Here is an 18886-nt window from a genome sequence, read left to right as displayed (position 1 = left end):
ATGAGTTAAATGCTTCGGTCTGTTGCCGGGCGTCCGCTCTTAATCGCCTAAGATGACAAGTTCACACGAAAGAGCCTGGCGCTGATCCCAGCTTCGTTTGTACGTCCGCGGAGGTCGCACACAGCACGGGTTCGATTTTGGGAAAACATACATACCATGTGTTGTGTCTCGATAGAGTCAGTTCCCTTTGAAAACATAGTCAGTACTGGTTGGGCAAATTCAAGCCAGGATGTCTTCACTCCTGCTGTGATGGAGTTGACATGTCATTGTCATATCACGATTAGCCCCTTTAATTGTGGGCAAATTAAGCTCCATTTGGTGACACACGAGTGAAGAGCCTGAGTCAGACAGCACTTGTGCTCGCCCACCACACAAACACACCCCTGTGCTTACTTACCAGCATGCCCATTACATCTGTCCACAGTTTGGAGAAGTTGTCGGGCAGGTCAGCATCCGATGAGGTGTCGGCGATTCCGACGGTCTGTTCGTCTTCCATCACTTTAAAGTCTCAGAGAACCTTCACAAAGCTAACATAAATGTTAATGCAGGGAGATCCAGTTCCACGGCGCCGATGCCCTGCTTTCTCGGCACACGACTGCGTTGTTTGACTCGCGCACAGCCTCACCATGCCTTGGCAAGCGCTAGCCACCGGATAGGGAATCCAGAAAGCCCGACTCCAATAGAAACGTCTCCTCCTTTTCCACTTCTTATTGATGGAAATAATTAAATAACATGGAAGTCAAAACAGGGTTACTAAATGTACACGTTTTATTCCGAATGACTGACCCTTGCCGCTTGGCACACGTAAAATACAAAGAAAGTTTTCAACATCCCACCGCTGACATTCCTGCACATAACTTTTTTTTAGCGCGGCTGTAAGAGCAACAACACACAGAGAGCCAGCGGGCCTGAACCAATTACTATTTGTAGGGGTTTTCAAAATTAAAACTATATTACCAGACAAAAAAAGTTATTTCTGTACTAAGTCCTCGTTGAAATAGCAGTTATACTTATACATCACTAACCTTCAAAGGGATAAAGTTATATGAACCGTAACTCTAATACTAAGCGTTATTACATATCGTCAAAACACCCCTCTCCCTTGACAAAGTGCGAAGTCCCAGCCGCACATGACTGCTTTTCCCCCTTCCCAACGAACCATCATTTAGCAACAAAAGGTGCGCGACGAGTCGCGGGGCCCAATTCTGCATGGGAACTCAGAGACCACTATGCTGAAGGGAGGGGCAGTGGGCAGATCAGCGCAGGACGCGTCTGGCTGGATTGTTCAGAACGATTTTCAGGCTCTTGAAAGCACGGCTGCGGGCAGCTGATGAAAATACTGTTTAACAAACACATGCTTATTTTTGCTACTACTTTAAGAAAATGGATGGATATTTAAAGAAAATCCATTTGTACTGAATGGGTTGTGGATAAAAACTAGTTCACCAAAAGATGAACAATACATACATAATATACGATTTAATTCGAAACATTCGTCCATTATGTCTGAAATGTACCATCGGTGGATGATTTTACTAATAAATTGTGTGATATCTCATCATCATTTATTCTGCCCAACATCTTAACACTGTTACAGCCAGAACTCGATTAAGTTACACCTCGTCATTATTTACCACCCGGTTTCCATTTAAACTTTATGTGTACAATTTTAGTTTCCAATACCCGAAACAATAGGTTACTAGGTTTATAATATTTCATCTGTCAATGTGTATTTTTAGGATTGAAATATAAAGCATCTAGTTGATTTTTTCAGTAACCTGTAACAAATACCAGTCAGACTGATAAATGTTTGTTTCTGAAAAATGTGTGTCAAGAGAAAATGCAAAATGATTACATCTGATCGTGCTGGGACAAGAGCAATAGTCTGTGTTTTGATCTCTCTTTAAGATTTTTGGTGAGATTCTGGTCAAAATGATAGTGATTGCCAGGCCAAAGGAAGAAGGATTACACACGGTTTATAAAAAATCCCCATCTACATTTAGATCTGCTAATTTAACTGGTGACTGTAAATTGGCTGGGTGGATGTGGGCATGAGACTGGTGCTTTATTCAAAGCTTGCTCCTGCCTTGCACAAAATGCTACAAGAATTAGCTCCGTTCTCACAACCGTATAACCAGATTAAGTGTATTTAGACATTGAACAGTCTTTGTGGCCAAAAAGGTGTGATTATAACAACTTTTTAAAGTGTGGATTATGCAGTTCTACTCTAACATCTCTAACCCATGTACAGTGTATTTTGTTATATTATTATTGTATATTGTTATTTTATTGACTGTTATCTGTGTGCATACTGTAACAGTTAACACTTGCAACATTTGTAAATAGAGGCTATATGCAAACAGTGACATGAATGCCTCCATTATAAGCTGGTACCTTGATGCAGAGTAATTCATAAAACACAATGACAGATAATTAACAGGTAAATTAAAACAGTCATTAGAAGTGTTATTTATTATAATTGTATACAGTATAATTACATGTAAAGCATAAAAAACGAAGAACCATTTGTCAATATGTTCAACTTTAAAACTATTTTAAACATTACAATGTATCACCTCTAAGAAGGGTGAGAAAAAGGTAATTTGCAAATAAAACCAGACATTAGTTATTTCAGTCAAATGTCAAGTAAAGCACTTGCAATGTGCTACCTTTAATAACAATTATATGCAAATGATTAAATGCCAACATATCATTACATGTTAAGATATATATGTAAATGTGTCAGTTGAACTGGTCACACTAACAAGGCTGTCCATAAGTGACTTTTGGTATGTGTGAAAAGAGGTGGTGGTGGTGGTTAGGTATCTTATGTAGAGTTGGTTCTTTTCCTGCACCTAATACCTCTAGTGTTAGCTCTTCCCCTCTGCAATTCTAACATTGGGTAATGTAGAGTGGAAAATAAAATGACAAAAGTTCAATTTGTCCTTATTTTGTCAGTACTCGTTTTTATTTTAGCAATCTGTTTGCAGCTAACTCAGTCTTCCTCAGTTCAGAACCTATGGCAACCTCATGAATACTGCTCGTCAGTCTTACCGAACTCTGAGTAACTAAATTCTCACTTTTTAAATCTTCCATTTTCCTGTTTTTTACTTTTATTTTTAAATCCAGAAATTTCTAACTTTTGTTTACTTTTCATTTTTATATTTAGCAAGGATTTTTTTTCTACAACAGTGTAGACTCACTCTATTAGGTTTAACAGGGAAATGTTTCCTTCCATATTATTTTATGAATAAAGCCTCATTTTTACTTTGGATTGTTTACTTACACCCCTGTTAAAATGTGGTTCACTTGCATTCAAATAATTCATTAAAACAAAGTACAGAGCAAAATCCTAACTATTAAATAAAATGGAAAATTAACATGAGTTAAGAGATAGACTCCAGAATGTGTTTAAAATGTGACAAACTACAAATCCCTCCATTGTTTAACCCGCTTACTCAGTTCAGAGTCACTGTAAACCTGCTGCATCTATTTGAGCAGCATGGGACATAAATCTAGAATCAGTCCCAGACTGGCCAGTTGAAAGGTAACCTAGTTTGGCTAAGCAAGGGATTTCATTAAAATCCAAAAAATGTCCTGAGTTAGAAAATGACTGTAAAAAGATTTAATATGGCCAGCCACAGTGTTCCCTAAGGAACAGGATTGAGAAACCCTTTTTCAAAAGGAAAGCACTTGCAATGTCTGCAACATTTGGAAACAATGTGTATATCTGAGTAGAAATATCACAGAATTTTCAACGAGGTCTGTGTGCCTCTATGCAGCATCACTTCCTAATACTTTTAACTGATGGTTATTCTTTTAATCAATTGTACTATTAACAACTGTAAAATATTCTTAAGATGTACATAGAATGAAACCTGTTTTGACTTGCAGAGCTGGTATGTGGATCTAAGGAATTAAAACAACAGAAGAACCTAAGAGTCCTCTGAAATAAAAACTATCGTGGTTTTGCACAAATCCAGTTAAGGGACTAACAAAATAAGCAGCTTCAACACACACTATATATATATATATATATATATATATATATATATATATATATATGTGTGTGTGTGTGTGTGTGTGTGTGTGCGTGTGCGTGTGTATATATATTTTTTTGTATTGCTGTGGCCTCAGTAATTGATTGTTAATACACCATTCACACCTGGGATCTGATTAACCACCACCAGCTTCAGTCCTCTTCAGCTGTGAGCTAAGAGCGAACACAATCCTTGCATCACCTCTAATTGTTTATTACTTCATTCAGCGGAGTGTGGGTTTACCCAGGGATAAGCAGAGACATGCTTAATAGACAGCTAAGTAGTTTTCAGGATTTGGTTGTAAGAGTTTTTTTCCTGAGGGTGTGCCTGAATTAAAATTGGAGCTCCTCACAACCAAATTATGTTTGTTAGGATTTGATTTTATAAACTATTTGCCACACACTACTAACACTATCACCAAAACACACACACATACATAGAGTTAAATAACAAGCAATACAAAAGGCAGACCTGAGGATTCTGGGTGGAGAGATCATCTCATACTGCTTTAGGCAAATTTTAAGTCTCCTTTTTCTCCAATTGAAAAACAAAGGCTCTGGGTGTACAGAAGGGAATGATACCCAGTCCAGATCTCTCATTTCAGATGACTGTTATTCTGTCAAGAAAGTAAGAATGAATTTTGAGGCGGCTTGGTGCCATTTGTAATCACTGTGGGATATTTTCAGTACAGTAAATCACTCTGAAAGTATTCATTTTTGAAAAATTACTCACAATTTACTTTAAAGTAAATATGTTTATTTTTAATACCTAATTATTTTATATAAAGCGAGCCATGGTGAAGTGCTTTGTTCATGTACTAAAATGTTTCAGAAGTGCCCAGGCTTTGAATATTCCTTGCAGTTAAACACGTTGATGGGCAGCTACAAGTTCTGTTCCATGTGTCAGCTACCAGTTAACTCAATTTTCGAGAACATACATTTTTCTTGCGAGTCTTGGTCAATAAGTAAATTAAAATAACACACTAATTTTACTTTGACATCAGGAACTAGTTCACCTGTTGAGGTCCAATTCTTTAGTAACAAGTCTGTATTGCCTGGTTATCTTATCTTACAGAAAGACAAGCTCTGTAACCATCTTTTGAAATTATCAATACTTTTGCCCATCCATCCAATTCGGAAACCAATTTTTTCCAGAAAGTCAACTGATGTTAGTAAACGGATTCTGCAACAAGGTGGCATACTGTCATGGACTACCACTCTGGCTTTTCCAGCATAGGGCAATGATTCAGTATCTTTGAAATATTAACAGAAATCAACTTTAACTCGGTAGAGCATTCAAGCTCAACACGGAAGGCATCCTTAAGGGGAGTGGACCCAATCCCACCAGTCTTTGAACCTCCAGCAGCGCCTTTGCAAGTGTAGAGAAGGCATCAGTGATGGTCTACAAGGCCGACTGAGTGACAGTCATCGACTGGAATACCTGCATCAATTTTGTAACTGGACATACCTCAATTTAAACAAGCAGAAACATGCGTGTAGTGAGCGGTGAGGGCAGGCAACTTTTTTTCTTTCACAGTCGCCTGCGTGTGGGGCGTGTCCTGTTTTTGTGACGTCATGTCCAGGAGGCACCGTATTTTCGTGCGTCTTGACCGGAGAGGAGGTGGTTATTTTCATCTCACGCTAGACGGACTGCTGCTACCCTTTTTCCTATTCTTGTTTTTCGGAACTACTGGAAGTCCCCGTCGCTTTGCTGAGAGACATGTCCTCCAGTTTCCTAGATACAGTGGGCACATAGTGAATGACGAGCAGCAATTGCGCAATTAAAAGATCTGTCTGCACGGGTTGTGCCTCGAGAACTGCCAAACACAGAGGAGTCCTCTTACGAGAGAACAGGATCCTCGTGGATACTTCACATAGTCTCAGGGCATCCTTCCTTTTCCAGCACATCCATCCGCGCACTTTTTATTTTTTTTTATTTATTCATTTTTATTGGGCAGTTAAAAACGATGGACGGAGCAGCAGGCTTACCTACATACACCGAACCCTTCGAAGTCTATTCGTATTGTTCGCATCCTAAACGTGCGACACATTGGTCTAATCATTTCAGTTATCGTTTTTATCAGTTTACTGCAATGTGTAACGGTTTCCATACAGTGATCAAGTTGTCTCTGGTTTATTTTGTTGGTAAGTTATTTAAAACTAATCATCCGGGACATGCCACCCCGTTAAAGTGGCTTCGCAGAATAGATGTAGAAAAGGCTCAACCCAAAGTACCGTATTACTGCATCAATTTTATAAGTTTACTTCATCCAATATGAGTATACATGTATACCAAAAGGCTGAAGGCACAGTGGATCACCAGCCCATGGCAGATGCACACGAGTTAAACCGCGCCATTCTGGAGGAGCCCGTTTTTCTGTGTCAATGTGCGAATTCTCCGAGTATAACCGTTGACCCGCATATCAAAGCCCTGTAGTATTGTCAACTGATGACTGTAAACGAATAAGACTGAATATGGTTATACATATGATCGTTCTGCCATTGACTGGGTTGCTCCTGTCCTGCACCCTTCATGCTAGGCTACACATTCTTAGAATGAAGCGGCATTTAAAATGGGCGGATGACAGTAAGATCTTACTAATTTTGCAGTTAAAATCCTAATTCTCACAGCAAGTTACACACGTAGTGTGTGACTGATTAGACACCAGCATACTGTGACAGAAGTAAATACACAGAAATGTCTAGCACTGGGTGTATTTGTCATCATTCACCCCAGTAGATGTACTGGGGGAAAAGTGGGTTCTTAAAATGTTTGGGTGATTGCAGATGATGATCACAAAGCTCATTTTTGAAATGACACATGCTCCTAATCATGGCAATAGGCAAGTCCAGAAAATTTGTTTATAGTAATTTTTAAATAAAGTCCATCCATAATATACATTCCATTCAGTTAATTTTATATACCATACTTCACATTTAGAGACTGTATATTTTCAAATAAATTTAAAACAAAACTAAATATTCAACACAAAAACACCATGCAACACAATCAATGACATATATCTATGCACATTTTTATATTAATAGTTACATTATTTTTTACTTATATGATTTAATATCATTTAAAATATGCAATGAAAATGTCTCTGCAAAAGACAAACTGAGGGTTCAAGACTTACATAGCAGAAAATGTAATAACCTTATTGGAAATTGACATACTGAATATATTTTAATGTGAAGACATAGAGTAAACTTGTGACTTTTACTAAAATGGTTCAGGCATTTGGAAATATCTGCTCACTATTTACAGTATTAGACTAGTTACAGTGGATAATGGATAACAAACATTCATTAATAATTTGAATTTATATCCATCCATTTACTGTCTGATTAGCTCAAAAATGAAATCAAATTTAGGAACATGGTAGACAGAGTATTCAGAGTAATAAGCCCTAACTGGCTCTGAATGAGATGCAAGTCTGGCACTGGGCACACACTGAATCACACATCCATATGAACTTTAACCTGGTAGATTTAGAGTTTTCTTTCAAAATAACCTGAACCTATGCATAATGAAGAAAATCTGGACATCTATACTCTTAAAAATAATGTTTCTTAATTGGTACTTTATGGTTCTTTTCTGGGTTATGTGGTTCCTCATAGGACTATTGCTCATCAAAGCACCATTTCATTCTGGGAATAATTCTTTGCTTATGAAGTTGGTTCTATGTGCTTTAGAAAAACTCTATAATAAGTAGAAACAAATCTGAACCTATAACATATGCTAGACTACCGAGCAGGACAATAACAGATCAAGAAAACCTGGACATAGTTTGTGTGATTGTATGCAGCAATAAAAAAAATGACCCATTATTATTTCAGTTGTCTTACCTTCTGTACATGACTATTTAATGTGTGGAGCCTGTTTTAGATCTAAATAACTATAGTAAAGGGTCTTTCTAGAACCTCCGTGTGGATGGGTCTTTTCTTTGAAGAACTACTCTGGCACCTTGATTTTTAAGAGTGTACATTTGTATCCAAATAATTCCACAAGCACAAGTTGGTTACAGATTAGGTTTATTGCATATATAATTTCATTAAAGAAATTCTCCTTTTTGTTAAATTCATCGCCCTTCATTTACTATATGCAGTATGTAAGTTGGCATACAGTTTCAGATTCCTGTTTTTTAATACTGGTCTAATCACTGTAAGTGAGAAGTATGCACATGTTCACCTTGGGTCCACATGGGTTTTCTTAAGGTTACTCAGATTTCCTCCCACATCCCAAAGACATGCACAGTAGGCTGACTGTTGCCTCTAAAGTTTTCCTGCTTTGTTTCTGTCTTCTGCCTGAAGCTGCTGTCTGAATGAAGTTTAACTGTAACCACATTATCTCACCTTGAATTTGGCTAAGTGGTTTGAATAAATGGAAAGACTGGGCTACACTATATATACTGAATATAAAAGTTACAGAAATTATGTAGCAGTCTGACTGAACCTAAGAAAATATGAGCACAACGTTACTTCACTCCGAAAAAAGATCAAAGAACTGTTACTTCTTTATATTGAAAAATAAAAAATGTACTTGTATTTTTTCCCTAAATATACACATGTACGTGTGTAATTTATCAATAACTGTGAGGAAATAAAATTTCAGATACATAATAAAGCAACAATATTTAAGGGACTGCCTTTAAAAAGCAGATTCAAAGACTTGGAAGTAACGTTAATCCTGATGCATCTACCCAGTTTTGACTTTGTTATAATAATAATAATAATACAAAATGCTGTAGTACTTGTTAATTATCACCACTTGCTTATTTAGGTTTTACTTGGAATGAAAATTAAGGAAAATCAATAATACGAATTCTTTCAGTTTCCTATGGTGCCTTCCAATATATTTATTTATAACTACGAAAGTAATGGAAACAAATGCAGATCTTTGAGTTTTTATAGCCCCAGCAGTGGGGTCCATTCCCTATTAAAAAAAAGTTTCTATAAATTAAATATATAGCCTGTTGCATACAAAATATTATGTTTATTTTGTAGAGAGTAACCAAAGAAAGAGAAAGGGATAAGAAATGGCTAAAAAAAGTTTCACAATTCTATTTTCCAAACCCATTTATTTGAGGTTTGTGGAACAGATTATGTTGAATGAACGTAATGCATTTCTCCATAATTCTCTGATACAATACAGTTACAAAAATAGCAATTAATGCTAAAGCAAAACCCAAGTTGTCTGCTTCCTCTAAATATACAATTATATGCAATTAAGGAGATAGGCCCACACTGCTTTAAGCTAAAGTGTAAGGGATTTCTCCACATTCTCAGTATAAAGTACTCACCATGTGACTCTAAAGGAATATACGCTCAGCTCCCTCCAATGAAAATGCTACTCCACAGAGTATTCTTCAGCTTATTCCGTCCATAAGGCTAAAATGCAGCCGATTAACTCAAAACCCAGCTGACAGAGCAAAAGCAGTCCCAACAAAGTTTACAAGCTCCCAAGCCATGGTAGAACACATTCCTCCACAAAACGGTAAGCAGCGTTCTCATTGAATCCAAAAACTAAGAGAGATTTTTCCAAGTGCCCTTTTCCTTTGCCTCACTTTAAATCATTCTGTCCCTACAGCTGGATGATTTTTTTCCTGGGCTAAAGAAACATTGCTCTTCCTTTCAATCCTTCTTTTTTCCTTTTTTCTGCTAGCCAGGCATGCCACTTCCCTCTTGCATTCGGCTGGCTTTTGCCCTGCTGGAGCCAAACAACAGGAAGCTGGAAGTGGGAGAGTGACACCCAGAGCTGTCGCTACTGCCGTGGCCCTTCCTCTTTCACCCCTCTCATCCCCCAAAGCATCAGGAGGTCTTTACATTGGGCTCTGAAGTGGCCTGTCCTGCTGGGAGAAAGGCTAATAACTGTAAACAGGCCTTTTTTTTTACTGACTTTTCGTTCCCACCTCAGCTCCTTGTTCCTTTTCATTTGAGGACAAAAAAGAAAGAATATGTAAGACCACCCCATCCCCCTTTTGTAATGAAACCAACACAGGAAACAAGCTAAACCATTGTTATCAATAAATGATTCATTGCTTTCTTGGAAGGACTGCCACCTAGTATTTAAATTATACATTTGCACTCTGCTTGAATCCTTTAAAATCTGCATATTATTTTGATGTTACAATGTATGTCTGTATAATAGTTTCCGACTTGAAGAGTTAATTCACTCAAAATGACGAAGGAGTAAAACAATCTGGCTACATATTTCAAAACCAAAGTATGAATATAGCCAAAATGAACACACTGACATCTGACTTCCCCAACATGATAACCAAAGCCAGACCCTTTCGAAAGGAAACATCAAACACGTTTTATTCTTTACGTTTAGGCAAACTATTTGAGTAATTTAAGTGTGATGAAGAAATCGGACATTTATCTAGAATTCCCAGACAGTTATCACTGCCAGAATACATTCCCTGAAAGTGGGGCCTGGAAAATAGCAACAGCTGCAGAGAACAAGCCTCCAGATGCCAGAGCGTCCTTGGGAAAAAAAAATCTTGAACATCCAGCGAACAGCAGTTCTAGTGATGTGAAGGACCAAGAGAAAGATGGTGATAGAAACAGCCCTCTAAAAATGCTGATAATTAGATTTTCACAGAAGAAAGCCAGTAGAAAAGTTTTACATTTCACGGTGAAAAAATTAGGGGTTGCTTTTTTGAATTTTCAATTTCAGAGCATGAAAAACTCCAAAAATATAGTATTAAGAAAAGTACTTCCTCCTCTGCTGATCTGCAAATTACTGGCATCCAGAGAGTTGGTTCCTGTTTTATGCCTAATGAAATGAGTTTCCTGTGAGCCTATAATCTGATACACAAAAATATCAATGTCCAATTTTGTCTACTGAGGAAGACATTTTTAGTAATCTTACAACAAATTAAAGAAAAAAACTAATTTATAAGCTGTTAATTTACACACATGCATAAAATGTAACTAGGTATTTGAACATTTAAGTGTGAAAAATGAGTTATTTTGAGAATTTTGGTTTCGTAAGCCTTCAGCAGTTTAAACAAAAAAGTTAGTGGAAATTTGTGGAAACCATACAGCATCTTCTATTAATGAAATGAGCAAATTGTGTGAAATTGTTATCCAATTTCAGGTTTTATGGTTCGTCAGCATAGTCTCATGTTTATTGAAAGAAAAAAGTAATATGATCAAGCAAATGGTGGTACATGTCGCTGCCTCACAGGTCCATGGTTGTGGGTTCTCATCTTATTTATAAAGCTTGCATACACACAAGCTCCTCACTCCTCAGGGAACTCGCTGACAGGTCAACAGTATCTCAGCCAAGCTTCAATCCATCATATCTGCTATGTTGGAAGCCATTAACCAATGCGTGAGGCACTAAATCCAGTTTTCATATGGTGTGGGTGTACAAACATAAAACATAACATGTCTCTGTCAGCATAAAAAGGCAATTTGAAGCTGTGTCCTGTTTTCCTAACATAATCAGAGTACTTTACTGCAATCAGATTCCAATAAGGACACGTAGCAAGAATAAAGCTGCTTTCGTTAACTGGTGGGCCGTGACATTCTGTTAATGCACAAGTCATCCGTGATGCTAAAACGAGACTGATAAATGTGGTGACTCAGTGGCCTGGGTCAATCTGTGATTCTGATACAAAACAACTTTGACCAGATGTACCAGATTTGATGGTGCTGTATGTGGTAAATGGCTTGTTGGTAAGGTGACTGTCTAAATCACCAAGTAATAGCGGCTACCCACTCAGACCCTGGTGCCATACACCTTTCTCTGACTCCCAGAACACAGAGTAGACACTATAATGCCACATATAATCTTGCACACTCAGTTGTGGAGCACAGCCAGATACGCTTGAATGTAGGTGGCAGGGTCTCAATGCATCAGGTGGGAGGATGCTCTACAGCATCATGATTGCATATATACTAGGTTGATTAGCATTCTTCATATGTGGATCTATCAGGACGGCATTTAAAGGTATGTTCACGTAATTCACATTTACAAGGTGATTGTGATTAATAAAGGTTAAATTGCATAAAAATGTGCTTACACCAGGCTTAGTAATTTTGATTTTTTTTTGGTGTTTTTGTTTTGGCTTGTATGCATGTTTTCATGCTCAAATCCACACATAGTTTTATAAATGAGGCCCCTAGTCTTGATGAGGAGTTTGCATGTTCTCCCCAAGTCTGAAGATTTTTCTGGGTGTTCCAGTTTTTCTCCTGTTTTCCAAATACGGTAGATGCAAGTTAGGTTATTTGGTAACTCTAAATAGGTCTGATATAAGTGATTGTGGGTGTATGAATGAGTGCGCTTACTAATGGATGTGCACCCCATTCACGTTTAGCTTCAGGCTACTTCAAACTTGAAAATGAACTGTCAAATGCAAAGTAATAGATTACGACCTGTTCTTTGAAAGTATTACAGTAAAACATCGTTAAAAATTTCTCGACCCACAATTCCCTGTTCACAGTTGCAGGAAGCCTGAGAAACAGACATAAATGTGGTGAACGCAGAAACTCTAGGTGTATGCTAGTACATCAGGGCACGAAACTGGTTCATGGTGTCTTCCCCATAGAGGTACGGATAAGCAGGCGTCTTAGTCTGTTAAGACAAAGGAGAATCTTGGGTAGTCTAATCTTTTCATTGCAGAAGTTGATGTCACTCAGACATGGTTACATTTTGTAATGGAGTTACATAAGCCTTTTCTCATCAGGCAGGAGCCAGCACTTTACAGAATACCAGTCCATCTTGGGGCTCACTTACACTACATCCATTGTGCCCTACTAATCTATCTAAAGAGTTTTCTTGGACTCTGCTTCTTGCCAAACAAGAATTTGACCATCAGGCATCTGCTTCCCTCTTCCTCCGGGCTAGTATCAGCAAACTCAGCTGTGTAAAGTATTTTTTTGTCTGTGCATATGAAAGAATTATCATCGTGAAAGCAAATTTGACTCCTTGAATTAGCATCATCATACAGTACCCCTGACTGGGCCATAACAATCTAATTGATGTGCATGGATCCCATCCCTGCCTGTATCCACTAAAGCCTTCCTTGATCCCTAGACTTTTTTTGACTTAGTTTTCTGATAGGCATAGTGCTTGTTGTCTGTACTACCACAAAGTTGCCTCATAGAAAATCAATCTGATTTTTTTTATTATTTTGTAACAGTGCATGACATTTTCTTTATTTGAAATGTATTATTAAATATTAGAAATGGAAGATACAGTGTGGTGTGCACATTATCTGCATTATTGCACACATTAATATTTATGTTCTCTTATGAAGTTATTCTTGTAGTATCATATTATACAATAGTTAATTAACTTCCCACATTCATTTTAGGACTGAGTTAAAATCATAGAATACTTTGCACAGCTATTAGGAAAAAATAACTGAGTCAAACAACATAGTGTGGCTCAGCAGATCAGAGCAAAGACAGCATTGTATAAAAAATTAGGCTGAGCCCCAAACAACATCCATCAATTTGAAGCAGAATATTATAAGACACCAGTCCAACATAACACAGACTAATTTACAGTCGGTTCTGGCAGCATAGCGAAATAGGCAGGAATCTGACCTAGAAGGGATGGCAGTCTATCACAAGATACCTTTATACACACATTAAATAACGGCCAATTTAGAGTCAGCAGTTAACGTAACCTACATGCCTTTGGGATGCAAGAGGAAAGCTGAAACTCTACAAAAAACTTGCACAAGCATGTTGACGTATAAACTGTATTTTACTGCCGTAACAAAGTTGTTTGGAATTAAAGGAAGCTCATACAAACTGTCCACAACATATGGAAAACAGTGATCTTCATTCTCTAAGACCCCACAAGCAGAGACACAGAAAACCTAACCAAAAACTCTACCCTGATAGTGACATGGCTGGGAATTGATCCTAAACTGATGGAATGGGGAAAAGAAGGACTAACCTCTATGCTGCTCAGCCCACCTTAATATAAATAATACATGTAATTTACAGACACTCACATCGTCACAGATGAGGTGAAGCTTAGCAAGTTCTGCCATCAAATAAACTTTTCTTTTTATTCGAGCTATTAATGTTTATTTAGAATTCAATTGTACAAATGGCACCAATTGCACTTAACTTAAATCAAATACAATACATCAAATATTTACTTTTCATTTTTTGATTTTTTTATTACAAATTTATAAAGTTCCACATAGTGCCATCGTCTATATCATTGGCTTTAATTAGTGCACACTTTTCACATCAGGTTAGTCTGTCCAAACATCCATTCACAGAACCTGTTTAAAATTTCACATAAAACCTTAGTACTAGGGTGTTGTACCATGTTAGCCATTATGAACGTAGAGAAAAGCCAAGTAAAATGACACCTTTTATTTGCATGCCTAAAGAAGGGGCCTGACTTGCCTCAAAAGCTTGCATATTGTAATCTTTTTAGTTAGCCAATAGGTGTCATTTTGCTTGGCTTTTCTCTACATAAAACCTTACAATTAGATTAAAATATTTTTTTTAAATGAGGCAGATAAAGTTATCAATCACTATGCTAAGCTGAGAATTTAACTAATACACATCTGACATCTTTCCATTTTCTAGCCATTTCCTAATTATTATTGAGGCTGGCAATGTGGCTTAGCAGGCCTTACTCCACTAATTCCCACCTCTGTAGGCCATTTTACCCGTATAAAACCAATGTAAACAACTGTAAAGTGTTTACATTTTTTAAGCTATATCAGATAAATATACAATAATAACTGACCCTGTACACCAAGTGTAGGACAGTCCTGAACTGACCTTGACATAGAAATGCACTAACAAAAATGAACCACAAGTGCAAATATTGCAGATTCTGCAAAGTATAATTAGTAATAGTCAATAAATTTCAATTCCTCCCTTCCTTCTCCTTGTCTTATAAATAATTTTCCCACTTGTTTTAATCTCAACAAGCCTCAGGTGCTTAAAGACAATACTTGTCGAATCTCATTAGCTGAAGCAAATGTCTATTGGCACTGATCTGAACCCTGCTGATGTTTATAGACATGCTACCTGCAGGACATCAAACCAGCCCCAATCAGCGTAAACAGAACCTCTGAGTCTTTGTTTTAATAAACATATTTAATTAAGAGACAATAGGAGGTTTGTTGATTGAGAGCCTGCTCGTCAAATATCCATTTCAATGAGCTGCCAGTTGTAATTCTAAGCCTCCCCTTTGTGCAGCCAGCAGATTTGCCAGACAGCACTAAAACACCTCAAGAAAAGCATGGCCCTCACACACATGTGAGACATAAATGGTGTATATAAACAAACAGATGAGCCCCAGGTCACATTGAAAGGTCATGATCCCAGGAAATAGAGCTTCTTTTAATGGCTACATGCTTGGTCAGTTCTTTATGCTACTTTCCATAATAACTGTATGTTTAATTAACGAGATTCATGAATGCTTTTGATTTTGTGACAATGTGGCACTGTGGTCAGAAATGCTGCCCAACAGCTCAGGAGGACTCACCTCTACTCGTACTGATTTTCCCACCATGCCCCAAAAATGTGTGAGCTATGTGGATTGCCCACTCTAAATCGACCTTGTATTAGTATTTGTCTTGTGATGGACAGCCAACACATCCAGAATAGGTGTGTGGCTTGCAACCAGTGCTGCCATGTTTGGCACTGACTGCTAAGGTATTCGATTAAGCAGGTACAGAAAATACATAGAAGGTTGGATGGATGACTACTGGAGTTTTCTCAGATAGCATAGTCACTTCACACTTTGTACCGTAAATACATTCCATCTGATGTGCCCGAACTGCTTTTTGGATTTTGTTTGACCTATTCTTTTGGTCTCTTAGCCAAAACAAGGGTATTGGCAGTCCTTGCAAAATGAAATTTATCAGGAAGCTCTCTTTTTTGGACTTGGTTTTCTTGGCTCACACAGTGCTAATCTACTCACTTAATTTTTAACTCTTTAGGTGAGGTCAGTGACCCACTGCTTCACTCGCATTGCTCTCGGCAAAGGCTGGACACAGAAAATCATTTGATGTTATTGTTCCCAGTAGCAGTACTACATGAAATACTGTGCTTCTAATCCATCTTAACCTTATCTGGACTAACGTCTGTGAATCCAACACAGGATAAATCATGTCTCCTAATCCTGCTGACAGAGACCCCTTATTAAATACTCCACTATATCAACAGCCTACTTACACTTTTGTCTTTACAGCAGAATGCTTGACGTCATCTAAATGTAACATAACATTCTCATGATGAGGAGCCTACCTGGCAGCACAAAGCACGGGTCAACTCTGAACAAGGCAGCAGTCCATCACAGTTGATGAAATATCCAAAAGAGAAACTATCCTGTAGCTGGGAGCAAAATACCTGCAAGCTTATTTCCTTCTGGTGCTGTCAAGCCATTGATTAAAATACATTTATTGTACATAGTGCCTTTCATAGTAAATATACAGTAATTATTATCATAAAATGATTTACATTCATCCATCTCTTAATCCGTTAAATCCAGGTCCTGGATGATGTGGAAGGAAATTATTCTGTAAACACTGGACAAACCTTGACATCAGTTATCTGCAGAGTATATTCACTTGTAGTAACAAACAGACAATCATTATTTTGAATAGTGTCCTCGGTTAGCTGATATCATCCCAAGGCACTTTACAAGTTACCACTGAAACAAAGGCAGGATAAGAGACTTGCCAAACCGAGAGAAGTAGTGGTGGAACTGGATCGGCACCCAAAAGTTCAAAATGCAGTTTTTAATTGTTGCTTCACATTGCTTACTTTTATAGGGATAACGTCAAGTTCCAGTTAATCTAACAGGAAGAGTTACTGAGATACAGAAACATAGAACATGCCAACTCCATGCCAATAGCGACAAGCTCAGGATTCAAACACAGTTTAATGGAACGGTGAGGCACAGCACTGTGTTACCCAAGTGATTTAAATGCACAGTTAAACAAAACACAATAGGCAATGCAACATGAGTGGCAGGTGAAATAATGGAGAGGTAGTGGTGGGGTCTAATCCTACAAAATTATGGTCTCAAGTCCCACTTCTTGGTTGCAAACATCAGGTCTTCCTGACTCTAAAATAAATACAGATGTTGTTTCTCTGTGTCTACATAAACCTTTCTGGACAAGGCCTCAGTTGTGCACAACCTTGTGAGATGAGACGTTCAGCACGGTGGGAGGTATTCAAGGAGAGAAACACGTGCCAGCCAGATCCTTCATTAGAGCACCCCCATCCCCAGACTTCTATTTAATTTGGACAGTGAGCAGAGCAGCAGACACCCAGAATGTTGCTGGGAAAGTCTATATAGTCTGAAAGACAGCATTCACTTTCTAAAAACTTTAATGACCATTGCCCACCACACTCTGCAGCTCCCTCAATTACCAGTTACACAAGCCTTTAACGTGCAGGCCAAAAAGCAAATATGTTGCAAAAAATAGCGTAACATGATCTCTGATTATGTCTGATAATTTAAAGCAACCAGTAAGTCAAAGTTGTATGACTGGATAAAAGACCCCCCAAGTCAAAAAATACATATATATTACACATGACTTGCTCTGAAGAAAAAAAAAATCGCTGGGGGCTCAATTCAAGAGCTTTCTTTAAATTCTTTCATGCAGCCACTGGTTGCTTGGCAGCCTCTTTAGGTCACTTTACACTCGAGCAGCCTTAACTCTTTAACTTATATGTTGTCTGACAAACACTAGGCTTTTAAGATAACAAAAAGAACAAAATGTTGCTGACAAATGGCCAGCCACTTCTCTATTAATGTGAACTCATGGCTAATACTGACCACCAATTAAACTTCTTCTTTTTTTTTAAATGCATTGCCTGCTGTCCCAGCCTTCCCAGCCCAATTCTACAGCACAAAGTTATGTCTTTGGCAGACATGCCACGTGACTAAGGCTTCCCTTCCTCTGCTGTAATTTTCTGCAATAAGAAGGATGAAAAATGTGGAATGTTTGTTATAAACTGATGTGACAGATGTTGAAGGCAGACTTGCCTGGTTTATCTGCCAGACCAATGCACTGGGTAGAGCCGAGGAAAATTAAAGGCCTTCCATGTGGTATCAAAGACCAGCACAGGTGCAGTACCCACAAAACAACTGAGAGAGACTACACAGCTGCAGGCTCGCGCTCTCTCTCATGGGAGGCTAGAAGTGTGGTTTGTGCCAAAGGCACAATTTCCACCAGACCTCTGACACCCCCGTCTCTGTGGCTTGTTCCTATTTTGTGACAAAAGAAGTTACCAACATGAAAGCAACTCAATGTTCCTGTTTGGGATGGATTAAAGTGCCTGAAGAATGCAAATCCAACTTCAGGCCTTCCTACATGCTTTAAACTCCTAGAAATACACGACATTAATTCATTTCTGACTCTTCACACAAGCTTCACTTCCTGCTGCCCCACTGCAACATTTTTGGTTGCTCAATCTGCTAAAAACTTTAGCATTGATTTCCATTGGTATCTGCCTGCTTCTTTTAAACAGCAACATAGGCAAGTATGATGGTGTTACTGCGTCATAAGCAAAGGAATTGTCAGGCTGGAAAGGACGGCATGGGAAAATCACACAAGACCCTAAGAGAGACAGAAATAGACAGACAAACAGTGATCTTCATGCCAGTGAAGTAAATCCGAAATTGTCATGGTGTGATATGCATGTACTAATTGTCCTGGAAAGTCAATAAACAGGAGCCCCCCAGGAAAGTAACACTCCTCCAAGAAACAGAAGATGACTCAGCAGTGTCAGACCCTTGTAAGGTTGGTAGAAGGTAGGGAACCTTTCTGGTTCACAGATGCAGCACATAAACCCAAGCCATCCATGTCACCCTATTGCCCTTTAAAAAAAAAA

General features: G+C 38.2%; 1 protein-coding gene and 1 long non-coding RNA gene across 10 annotated transcripts in view; one reads left to right on the top strand and one right to left on the bottom strand.

The window, feature by feature from the left end:
- sash1a (SAM and SH3 domain containing 1a) overlaps positions 1 to 18886 on the bottom strand; it is a 919927-nt gene that overhangs the window by 122762 nt on the left and 778279 nt on the right. Inside the window, exon 1 of one of the 9 annotated variants that reach the window (XM_039747554.1) lies at positions 9346 to 9837. The exons of 6 other annotated variants lie outside the window; for them this stretch is intronic. In XM_039747554.1, the coding sequence (XP_039603488.1) occupies positions 9346 to 9348 (3 nt within the window). In that variant the 5' untranslated portion in view covers positions 9349 to 9837. Of the gene's footprint in view, positions 1 to 155; positions 255 to 397; positions 878 to 9345; positions 9838 to 18886 lie in introns of those variants that run through there. 2 more of the 9 variants (XM_039747551.1, XM_039747552.1) reach the window with 2 other exon arrangements.
- LOC120525341 overlaps positions 1 to 18886 on the top strand; it is a 41780-nt gene that overhangs the window by 1421 nt on the left and 21473 nt on the right. The window lies entirely within an intron of this gene.

The sequence above is a fragment of the Polypterus senegalus genome, chromosome 3 (assembly GCF_016835505.1).
Source record: "Polypterus senegalus isolate Bchr_013 chromosome 3, ASM1683550v1, whole genome shotgun sequence".
In the NCBI taxonomy this organism is placed as follows: Eukaryota; Metazoa; Chordata; class Cladistia; order Polypteriformes; family Polypteridae; genus Polypterus; species Polypterus senegalus.
Note: the sequence above shows the minus strand (reverse complement) of the source record. Positions and strands in the feature narration are given on the sequence as shown.